This window comes from Azolla caroliniana, unplaced genomic scaffold (assembly GCF_043228905.1).
Source record: "Azolla caroliniana isolate FFs.n. ecotype wild unplaced genomic scaffold, voAzoCaro1.0.p SCAF_2, whole genome shotgun sequence".
Taxonomy (NCBI): domain Eukaryota; kingdom Viridiplantae; phylum Streptophyta; class Polypodiopsida; order Salviniales; family Salviniaceae; genus Azolla; species Azolla caroliniana.
Window position 1 is genome coordinate 17,867,959 of NW_028230437.1, and position 12,777 is coordinate 17,880,735.

The 12,777-nt window shown below is 38.1% G+C and overlaps 1 protein-coding gene across 1 annotated transcript; it reads right to left on the reverse strand.

Annotated features, from left to right (window-relative positions):
* Window positions 1-262: 262 nt before the first annotated feature.
* LOC147867458 (protein phosphatase 2C 51-like) lies at window positions 263-5,286 on the reverse strand. The gene is made up of 4 exons (XM_087315696.1): window positions 4,819-5,286; window positions 3,774-4,112; window positions 1,226-1,331; window positions 263-1,108 (listed from the first exon to the last, which is right to left on the reverse strand). The coding sequence occupies exons 1-4, from the start codon at window positions 5,284-5,286 to the stop codon at window positions 810-812; spliced, it is 1,212 nt and encodes a 403-aa protein (XP_087171822.1). The 3' UTR covers window positions 263-809.
* Window positions 5,287-12,777: the final 7,491 nt, after the last annotated feature.

Genomic DNA, 12,777 nt, shown 5'->3' on the forward strand with positions numbered 1-12,777 from the left:
GTGTGCTAGGAACTGAATTCTCCTAATGTGTTGCCCACCATGTGACACACCCCTTGTTGGCAATATAGGTGAGTGTACAACTAGCCTTGAATTATATAACCTCTATCAAAGCCTTTTTGTTACACATACAAAAGATGATAAACCTTAATTATAAAGATGAAATATCAAGGAGAAGATTTTTCTAACGATATTGAAAATGTCATCGTCCGATATCAAGTGATATATGAAAATCAACTATAAGGGGGACGATGAAAAGTCCAAATAAGAAAAAATAAATACCTTTGTTGGCTTGATGTGAGTTAATTTACATAGGAAACTTGGTGAGTTTAGAAACATCATCATTTTCACATGCACAATGCCTCTCTTTGCCAAGGTTTCTTTGTATGTATTAGCAAGGGCATTTACACACAAAGTAGCAAAAATGCATTGATGCAAAGTAAGCTAAAACCTAATTGTAATAGTGAATTGGGCAAGAGTGGCTCTTTTGAGACAAAGTTCAAAATGTGTTAGTTGTTCACAAATCTCGGGGTGCATGTGAGTCAATATCAATTCAAGGTGGAAGACGAGAGGTGGGATTAAGGAAAATAAATACCTTTGGGGGTGCATAATACATAGAGAACATTGGGTGTGTGGCGAGATGCGGCAGCAATACATAGGGTGCTTGCTTAGTGTTGTCAGTTCACATCAATGTGGGGGGATATTTGTGGGCATGACAAGGCAAAAGGACAATCCGACGACCACATAGTGCAAGTGACAATGATCCCACACTCGAATGTCAGGATTGGGTCATCTCATTTCGTGAACAACATTCACGATGGGAATGACGATGAAGAAGAAGAAGATGATGACGATCGATCTCGGCGACGGAGATCAACAACCACGACGGAGATGTTGTCTCCGCTACCCTTCTCATTGGCCGCATACACGAGGGCCGCAGCGGCCGTTTGTGGGTCGCGTAGGAACCGCCGGGCAATGTTGCATGCCTCTTGGTTGGTCACCACATCCCACAAGCCATCACTCGCGAGAATGAGGCACTCGTCCTCATCCGACCGGCGAGTGACTGTCACTTCGGGATCGGCTATCACGTGTGGCTTGAAGTAATGGTCGCCTGAGACAAAAAGAAATAACGAACGCAATGTCTATATCATCAATCATCATGTCTGCACCCCACAAACGCCATAGCATGAATAATACCCCACCCCCTCCCCCCTTCCGCCTCACTCACCTATAGCTCTGGACATCGCAAGGATGCCAAGCACCCGATACCCGTTCCATGAGATTACCCTCCCGCCAGATGCTTCAATTCTAGCCATCTCATCCTCCCGCTCCGGCTTTTGATTTTGTTGTTTGTTTACATGCACACGACACAAAACCCATTTTGTCAACGATGCTCAACATATTATGTATGTATGTATGTATGTGGTTATATGCATCTTCCTAATAATTTAAAGGTCACTCCATATTTGATACACGAAGCATCATATCATGTTAGTATGTGTATGTGTATGTGTATGTGTATGTGTACGTGTACGTGTACGTGTACGTGTACGTGTACGTGTACGTGTACGTGTACGTGTACGTGTACGTGTAGTGTAGGTGTATGTGTATGTTTATGTGTATGTGTATGTGTATGTGTATGTGTACGTGTATGTGTATGTGTACGTGTACGTGTACGTGTACGTGTATGTGTGTGTATGTGTATGTGTATGTGTACGTGTATGTGTGTGTGTGTGTGTTTGACTTGTTTGTACTTGTGGGCTTTGTCAAAGATAGTTTGTCTCTAAGCCAAGTGTTCTAGAAATCTCATATGTTTATTACGCGCAAAAATGTTATCATAAAATATATATCGAGTTTTATTCCATTTATCTCTTAACTAACCAATGACTTCAGAAAATCAAATTACGTTTTTAGCAAACAATGACACACTTGTCCCCAAACACAAGTGGTATAAGTCAAAATTTTAGGTTTAAACACAAAAGCTAAACAATCAATCAAAACCGAGGCCCAAATTTTGGTTTTCCCATTTTTTAGATTTTAATTTTGGATTTGCTTTTACTCAATAAGTAAGATTTAACAAGATATTGGGTCATGGTCGTTCATAATGATCGTGGATTTTACCTTGGACCCATATGCTCATCAATGGAATAGCCATTAGCATTTCATTCTTCCTTAATGATCTCTTGAGTTTCTTTTTAACTCAAGTAATATGCTCATAAAAGTTGTAATGTTGGGTTTTTTAATTGGTAGTGTTTCAATTCTAACTTGTAAAAGTAATATGCTCATAGGATGGATAAGTAGCAATTTACAAGCTTAAATGCATTACCATTCACTTACTCAATGTATTACTACATGATGTCTTATGTGTGAAAATTCAAAGTTTGAGATAATAGTTTTTTATTACTTGCCAAACCAAAAGAGCCCAAAAATCATCGAGAGGTAGGAGAAAGAGACCCCCCACAATCACGTTGGACGTTAATGCTTTGATGACAGTTTTTAGAAATTTCCCATAAAGTCAATCCAATTGTAATTTAGGTAGAAGACAAACACTACGTGGCATCTTTGTTTCCGTATAATGTATTCACTAATTTATCCACTAATTTATCCAAAGCTTATGAAGCACAAAAAGTGTATCCAATAAGTGATCTAAAGTTAGAAAACCAACACTAAATGACAACTAGGTTTGCACTAAGTATATCCAATCGACATCTATTGTTTCTATTGTTTAAAAGAGACTAACGCTCTTTCCGCATGTAATATTTGCCATGAAAATACGTTCATCTTTTTTTCCATCTTTATATGGATTCTAAGTTGTTGACAATTGTAACCTAACCGTCTAGCATAATCAAATGAAAACAATGCCATTTTGCTACTTCAAAAATAGTCTTCTTTCATAAGTCAATTTCCCACCCAACATCTACTACACTTGATCACATGAAAACAATCCCATTTTGAGTCGTCAAGTGATTCATCTATTCTTTGCAATCTAGACTTAATTGTTATGTAGTCTTTAGGTTAAAAGTTGACATTCTCACTTAATTTACTTTGATCACCTATAGATTGCATGTCATCTCTAGATTTTACTACTAAACGTATACTCCAATATACAATATAGAATCTTCATAGTGAAGCATTTTAAACATAATATAAGTCAAATCGGGTAAGTTCAACAGCTCATGATCAATGTCAAAGAAAAAGATTGCCTCTTCTTTTTAGATCCTAACTTACAACATGTGTATGTCCATTGCAGGATTGTGATATTCTCCTCCATGACTAAAGTTTCCTCTTTTCAAACATGTGAACATTGTTTCTCATGAATAATTATTCAGTTTAGGAACCGATTAAAGACAAGACTACTTGCGTTTTAGAACAAATATAGGATTGTGATATTTGCTCCATGACTAAAGTTTCCCCTTTTCAAACATGTGACCATTGGTTCTCATGTATAATTATTAGGTTTAAGAACCTATGAAAGACGAGAGTAATTATTTTTATGAACAAATAGCTTAGGTAAATAAAACCAATCTCTTGTAGATCCACATGTAAGCAACATTTGAAACGTAATGTTTCCACGCATGTGTTTCCAATGCTTTAGGAAGGGGCAACCTTTAACTTTGCCAAGGGACTTTAAAGTTAGGATCATGGAGTCATTATTGAGAGTTCTTAGATTTTGTCATTAAGCAAAACAAAAATACCTCACACAATTAAAATACCTAATTGAAATGGCATTGAAGAGCTACATTATTGTGAGATAGAGAGACAGCAATAAGACTTACTTTGTGATCTTCCGAAAGTGGGATAGCTTGACGACGTCGACATAACACAGCACGAGAATCTCCACAATTACCAACGATGATATGATGATAACTTAGCACGGCAATGATAGCCGTGGAACCAACTGAGCCTAATGAGGGAGGAAGAGGATTGGCACTATTACTTGCACTAGAGCCCACTTCACAATCCATTCTCAAGAAGGTGGTCTTTATGCAATCCCCCCACAACACTTCGTGACCGTGCTCCCCATCATTTACATGCCTTTGGACTTCATTGGCACATTGCCGGGTGACTTCCTCCGCTAGTGCAAGGTGAAGATGATCCCGACAATGGATCGCCACCTAGACACAAGCAAACAACAATACATCATTGGAAACACCCCCCTTTGGCAAGTAAGGAAAGTGTAATAATGTCGAAATGGACTGTATAGTAAACAACCCTTAAGCATGGTTTAAATTTCAATGGTTCCAACGTGGGACGTCAAATACCAAGTTAATAAGTTCGAACAATTCAAGGACTCAAACCCAAACAAAACAAGACATAGACACATTTCCGGTGCCCATGTGAGCATCTTTGGTTGTGTGAAAACAACCTCCATAATTCATCTCATTCTGTTAAGTGGGTGACCACAATCTTGAATCAACAATCTAGTGTTAAGGGTAGGATAAAAATGGGTCAAGGACATTGGACCATAAGACACCGAAGCGAAGGAAGCAAGGAAAAGGCAAAAGGCCAAAGACAAAAAATAGGAAGCATCTCTTAGGTAAGGATACGGCCCAGCCCCCGTCCCACCCCCATCTTTGGGAGCATATGAAACACCCCTTAGATAGAGATATCTATTTGGCCAATGGCAACAACTTCTTCTTTAAAAAGCTACCAAATAACAGGGACAAGCACCAACAGCCCTTTGGGCAAAGCCAAAGACCAGATATAGCCAGCACATAACCATGGCAGACAACCTAAAGACCATAATATGAAACCTCCCTTTTAGATAAAGACAGAGAAGCACAGGAGACTTTGATCTGATTCAGACAGAGTTTTTGGTACCTGCGATCCGCCATGGCCATCATAGACACCAAAGAAATGGAGGTCAGAGAAGCCTTTGCGATGCGGAAGAGAGAGGAAGTTGTGTGCTATCGCAAACGTGTCCTCCATGTCTTGCCTCCTCCCGCACACCGATCTCCACCCTGTCCTCGGAGGTCGCCGGATCGATTCCGCATTATTCACTCCAATTCTTGCCTTACTTACAGGCCTAACCTCCTCCTGATCTTGCTCTTGCTCCTGCTCCTGCTCCTGATCCTGCTCCTCCTCTTCTTCTTGTCCTTCTTCTTGCTCGTTTGATTGTTGACCTGATCCAACATTTCCAGTCGCCACGGCGGAATCAGCCGCACCTATTAACGCTGATCCTCCTTCGTCCTCTGCCGTGGATCTTTCAGGAGCCAAATCTGAGGTCTTGATCAGCACTGAACCCTTGTCATCACCCGCCTCTGATGTTCCCCCTCCTATCTCCTCCATCTGCTAATGTTCTGATCACGTGAAGAAATCCTAACCCTAAGAAGCCTAATGGTGTTGTATAGTAGCATTCTATAGACTCGTTTGTTATGTCATAAGGAACCGATCTTTTACATCTGTAATGTGTGTGCACACACGCACGCACGCACGCACTCAGAGAGACAGAGACAAGAGAGGGATCTAGGCAGGTTTAGAGAAACAGGGAAAAGGAAGAGGGGGATCAAGAAGCGATGGAAGAAGAAGGGGAAGAAGAAGAGAGACAAGAGAATCAATGGTGTTTTATGTAGTAAAAAAAAGAACTCCTTTTTCTCCGGTAAAAGGTTTCTGTGTATTCAGAAGAGAGAGAGAGAGAGAGAGAGAGAGAGAGAGAGAGAGAGAGAGAGAGGGAGACTATCTGTGAGGAAAGAGACGACGCGTGTCGCTCCCTCATTGTATGTGGAGCTAGCCAATCAGATGCTGCCAGCGCTCTCTCTCTCTCCACCTTGGTTTTGTCGGAGAGCGGTATGTGTCGTGTGTTTGTGTCTGTGTGAGAGAGTGAGAGTGAAGGGGAGAGAGTGCAGGAGAGAGAGAGAGAGAGAGGGCTTATGTGTCTTGTGTTTGTGTCTGTGTGAGAGAGTGAGAGTGAGAGTGAAGGGGGGAGAGAGAGAGAGAGAGAGAGAGAGAGCCCAGATGGATGTAGCTGAGTTGGTAAGGTTACCCAATGGAGACCAAGTGGTCGTGGGTTCAACCAGGTTGCCCAATGGAGACCATGTGGTCATGGGTTCAACCCCTACATTCCACATTGGCATCTAGTGAATTTATACGGGGTATATAAGAAGTATATAATAGAGAGGTGAGGAAGTTGGGTTTCAAACCCATAACTCAATGCTTGTAGTACTAACAACTTACCACTAGGGTAAGGTAATTACAATAAAATAGAGAGAGAGAGAGATGTTCTTATGTAGCTAAGGGTCACATTTACACCTAGCCATTCAAATGTCCCAACTCCATTCAACCCACAAATATTTGTGTCACCCTCCTTAAACCGTCCCAAGGCTTCTTCTCGATGTCCACCCTACCTTGAACGTCACATTAATGGTTGTGAACATTCACACGCCGTTGACACTCGTGGAAGTACCGAACTATACCCCCATCAAATAAGAACCCATTTCTCATCTATGTGGTGGTTCTACTCCTCAATTGTCTCCATCAAATAAGAACCCATTTCTCATTTCCCATCAAATAGTGATACGCAAACCCGCCCTCCATACCTACACAGTTGTCAAGTGATGTGGTTGTCCTCATGTTATGTCGCGAGCAATATGATGTGTTTAAGGAAGGCACTTATTAGCACACTCGAAAGTTTGAGTGTTAGTTGGTCAACAACTTTTGATTATAATTGGTTATTAGTGTGGCATTTGAAGGTTTCCTTGCATCTATGTTGGGGCTAAATTTCCAAACATATTCACCTTACCAAATCATAACGAGTGTTCTACAATCCCCACTCAAACTTGTGATTCCTTAAAACTAGACATTTATATAGGTTGTTTATATAATAATCTTTATTTGTCAACACTAAAAGAAGCAGCGGGAAACCATTGAAAAGTAAATTTAACTGTCATGAACTAAAAGTAGTCTGTGCACTAAGGCTTTTTTATATAATTAGTTCTACCCATGCTATTAGTTTACTCTAGTTTTGGTATACCCATTTTTAGACTATCTAAGAGTGGCATAATATACCAATTTTGAGCTAAATAAGATAAATTGTATTCAATAAATTTACGTGAGTTGAGACTCGAGAGTGGATATTATCTAATCAAAGTGACCAAAATCTAATGTGAAATCTACAAGAATGATAACGTGGAACAGCAAAGCGCTAACAAGTTACACAATAATAATCAAATACTAAGGTGTCTTTACACGATTTGGGTTGTGGAAAACTTTAAACCAAATGGATGATCTAAAAGAAAACATGTAGTTTAAGCAACTCTTCCTCTTCGATGATGTTCACATTGATAAGGATTTTATACTAAATGAGATTTTGATGTACAAATTCAAAGACCAATCAAATGGAAACCTTACAAAATTTATTGGAGTTCAAAACACTGATTTCTGTGAAGTTGAAAAGTTTAGGAAGTGAAATATTGATAGGATCACTACAATAAGACATTGAAAATTTTAGGAAGTGAAATCTTCATAGGCTCATCACAATAAGCCATCCTCCCCCACACTTTTGAATGCTTATTATCCTCTCGAAAGCCATTAAATTTAAACATACGCCAATATTTTTCATCCCAATATTAAGATTCATAAGAGACAAGAGCCATCAACTTGGGGAAATTTACTACATTGCCATTTGATTTTGCTCAAATTTCATTGTGTTAAATTGTAACTTATGCCCATTTACATTTTGTAGCATTTTTATTAACATGTCACAATCATGAGGCTTCAATCATTGTTTTATTATGATAGATGAAAACCTTTCCAAAAATAACAATTTACATTCAATCAAGGTTAATTTAGTCTATACTTTTTTCTTTTCTTTTCTTTTTCCAAAAATAACTCCTTCCATTAGTTATAAAATTTTTCAAATGAGACAATTATGTACAAATCCTTGTAGGGACGCGATAGTTCCATCTTATGTGGATGCCCATTAACTCAAGAAAGGGAGAGGACGACCATTGTTGGATAAAGGCTATTCGTTGTCTTTCAACTCCATCGGAGCCACCCTTGAGGCCATCATATTAGCTCTTTAGAGTGGCTACAATTTCACTCCATATCTCTTGCAGTAGCCTTGTTGGATGCACGGTTTGGTTGGAGAAGACCCGTCTACACCGTTGTTTCCATAGAATCCATAAGAGTTATTGGGTTGACTAATTCCAACACAGCTTGAGCTTTGTCATTAAGAGGAGTTGAGTGGATATTGCCGCTGGTGGAGAAAAAAACCTCTTGTGCTTTTATCACCAAAGTCATCCCCTCCTCCTAATGCTCGTATCTGCCAACTGAGGTTTGCCATGATAGCCAACATATATTTCCCCACTTGATGGAGCCTTGCACTTGGCATAATTGCAACAAGCAGTCAACCCCCCACCATATTTGATGGGACGTTGGCCAGTCCCACAGAGCGTGTCGCATTGATTCTACTACATGTGGGCACTCTACACAATTAGGAGAGCTAAGGTTCCCACGTTGCCATGCTCCCACCGGTAAGGACTTATGTATTAATAGCCATTGGAACATGGTAATTCGCCTCACATGTTGTTGTTTCCAAATTTTCTGCCAAAACTTGGTGATAATTTACTCTATACTGCTTAATAGTGAGAGGTTGAATCTTCGAGCTACCATATGATCCTCCAAAACCAAGTAGGATTGCTCTAGCTAAGCTTTTTCGAGTGCAAATAGGAATGACCCATTTATCTATATTGTGCAGATTGAAAGGTATAAGCAAGATTCAACTCATTAATCCAATTCCATTCTATTATCAACCCTCATTGGGTTGATGTTACAAGTTTCACTTACGTATGTTGACTTGCTAGGGACCCTTCAATCTCCAAGTCTTGTAAACACAAACTATAAGTTGACAATGATAGAGGGCTTCCCACATTGCTTATTATTTAGGATGGAAATATGGCTTGCATAATGGTGTTTTACCCTAAGGCTTGTGCGTAGACCTCTTGTCCATACCCCTATTGGCATTACTTGCAACTTGATGGGAGCTTGATCATAGGGCAAGGACTCACTTAGTTACCATTGTTTCATTATTCACAAGGAAGAGAGAATCAATTATAATACTTAGCCAATTAAATGACACATTGATTAGATGCACAAAGGCGGAAACAAAATGAACAGTGTAAAAACAAAATGATCTACATAAAAATTGTATTGAGGCCAAACATAAATTTTGTATATTTCAACCATTTTTACTCATGTGCCTTGTGGATAAATTTTATGTATGATTTGATGGGTTGCAACCCCTACATTGTTGTTCTAGGTTTGTAATGGTTGCTGAAATGGTGCTACTGACTTCTTCTCTGATGAGAACAAGGCTCGATCGTGCATTTCTTCAACCGATACTCACAAACAACGGTGCCATCAAAACTATGACACAAGCATGAGGTGATGCGAAGCAATTGTGAGATTGTTATGAGAATTAATGTCATATTTTTTTGGTAATAACAATCCTATGAGGCTTAATATTTCCAATCTAAAATATTGATCGAAGGCAAAATAAATGTAAGAAACATGGTCATTGTAGTTTTTGGGGAACCTCTTTATTAGGCGACAATGGCTAATGCCAAATGGGTGTGTAATGTGAAAGATACTTTTGGGTTTCCAATTTGTATAAATGCTCAAGAGATCTTATGTAAAAAGAACCCAACTTTGGGGCTACCATTAACAATCGGCAACGGTTTGGTTTGGTTTGAGAGGGGCAAAACCAAACTGGTTTGGAACCAAACCGTCTAGACATTTTGAAACCCGAAATTGAACCGAAATGAACCATGAAACCATTAAACTGAACCGTTAATTTCAAACCGTTAAACCATATAAAACCATGGTTTTGTGGTTCAGTTTCGGTTTTCAACTTAGGTCAATTTTTAATTTTTAAATTTAAAATATTTTATTATTTTAAATGTTTAAAGATGTTTGTAAAATGTGAGAATAAGGTCTAAAAATGAAAAGATTGTTTAAAAACAATTTTTTAAAATTTTTAGATTTTTTTTTACAAAATTTTAAAAGTTTTTAAAATAAAAAACAAACCCGTTTGGTTCTCATTCTCTCTCTTCTACTAAGAGCCACTTTCTTCCATGTAACTTTTCCACACTAATTAATTGAGATATATCTATTTTTTACTATAAAACTATCTATTTAATTGAGACACTTAAGATGTTTCTTATTTACTAATTCTCGATAATATTTCTTAATTTGTGTTGTCATTAAGTGTATGTTAATGTTGGTTTAACTTAAGAAGCCTTCAAGGAGTCCATGATTGCATAGAGTCGAGAGGTAAGTGCTTTTATGTCTTGAAGTGTGGCGTGGCCGTTGTTATTGAGTAGTGGCATCTCCAATCACTTGTTTAACCTTTCAGTGGAAGGGGTTTGGTAGTTGTTAGTCTATTTCTAGGTGCATACCTATGACAGGTTGAGAATGGTCACTCTAATGAAGTTAGTGGTTGGGTGTTTCCCTTTTGTCTATCTAGCATAATGAATATTGGTTACCGATGTAAAAATAAATTAATTTTATTTGCATCTAGCATTGGAAGGGATTGGGCCATTAGTTGTGCATGGGACCAAGAGGGCAACATATTGAGGTGATATAAAGTGGTTGTACCAATCCTGCCGAGCTTGATGTGGGGTATTTAGGAATATTGATTGTTGTAGTTTTTGGGGTGTTCTTAGGGATCACATTTGTGTCAATCAACAGATAGTGGTGGCGGGAAACATATTGAGGTGATATAAAGTTGTTGTACCAATCCTGTCGAGCTTGATGTGGGGTATTTAGGAATATTGATTGTTGTAGTTTTTGAGGTGTTCTTAGGGATCACATTTGTGTCAATCTACCGTAAGAGAATCATGCCTGTATCAATCCAAGTTGTATTCGGTTTTTGGTGGCACATCCTCACTACTCAAATAGTTATTATAGTAACAACCATAATAATAGGATCACCTAGGAGTGTTGTAATGAGTGTGATGTTGGTAACCATGGAGTGCAACTTGATTGGTGAGGGGAACCAAAGCGGGATAAGACACCATTGGACAAGTGTATCGAATCATGGCATAAGGATCCCTAGGTTGGTGTAATTGTGGTTTAGTGGAGAACTTTAATGCAGGTCAATAAACTTTAACTACAAAGGTGGAGCGGGTTAGTTAGTCTTGACTTGGTCCATTATGTCCAATGTCCAACGCAACATGTTATATTGATGGTGGTTTGTTAAGTGCTAAATAGAGTGGCACATACAAAACTAGGAACATCATGGAGATTTGTTGGAAGAGTGGTCGACATTGCACAATTTTTTTGAACAATAGGTCATTGTTTGGTGGGATGGATTTTACCTAAGACAAGCGTATTGAAAGGGGATTCAATGCTAACTATGGCTTAAGTTCAAGATATTTTCCATTGTGTCATAATGGATGTTGGGGTAAATTCCTTAAAGTACACATGAATGCAAACAAGTTCACAAATTTCAATAAGCTCCCCTAGTTTTGTTGGGAGATGGCATAGTAGTTTTGCTTGAATGGATCAAGAAGATTGTTAGACTTTTGGGGGAAAGTTAGTATGCATTGTAATAGAGGCTATATGTCTCATGAATAGAAAACTTCTCATTTAACATGCAATGAAAGATTGGACAAAACATATCAAAGGTGGGATGCGATTGGTCAAAAGGTTTGGAAATGTTCAAAAACAACTTCTATGAAGTTTCTTCATGTCATAAATACAAACTCCATAATGTGCCCACTTCTTTATACTAGATCACTTCCCATTGAGTTCATGGCATGTGAAAGATTGTCGAGTACACATGTAAGGTTCATAAAAGGTTCAATTCCTAGAGTTGCATGCGAAACAAGAATAAAATTTCATATGACATAGAAACACAGATGCATTTTGAATGGATGCAAGATATGAAGATATGGTTTGGAAGGTGATATGGATAAAACATTTCTTCAAAATACGTCAATAGACTAATCCATGAATTAGGTTTTTTTACAATGTTAATGTATCATGATTAGAGAAAGATGGGAAGCTTATGTTTTACATTATATTATATTTCATATGTTGCACCATACTACAAAACCAACATATTCTCCATATGGGGAAACGACACTCATTAATACATGGTGAAGCCGATCTCTTTGTTCATCATTTGTATCATTGCTCCTATGCACATCTCCCTCGTGTTGAAACATGCATTCAATTCTAATACTATATTCAAGTTTTGTTTCTTGAACATAGAGAGGCTTTACTCAAGTCTAATAATGTGACATGAAAATGTTCAACTTTTGGTCTCATAGGTCAATACTTGACCTTTGAGAATGATAATATATCCATTTATGTCTCACTCATCGTATTGAGATTGTGCCAGAACTATTTTATCAATTAGATGCCAAAGCAAAATATAGGGGATTAAACTTATGACATCTTTATGTCTACTAGACAATCTTACTAATTGACAATATGTCAATCGAGCGACACTTGTCCAAGAAATTAATCATGGGCATGGAAAAAATAATCGAGGATAAATGTAACTTCATGAAAACATTTCACATGAAATTCCTAGAATTGCATGGGAAGCGAATATAAAAAGTTACGACACACAAAAGTAACATATTGAGTTCTTGATGGATGCAAAATATGAAGAAATGGTTTGAACAATGAGATGCATGACAATTATTCTTCATAATATCTCAAAAGTTCCTCAAAGAATGTGTTTTTTTGCAAAATCAAAGTATCATGGCTTGAGAAAGATGAAGGGAATCATGTTTCCACAATATATTACAATTTACACTTATTGCACCAAAC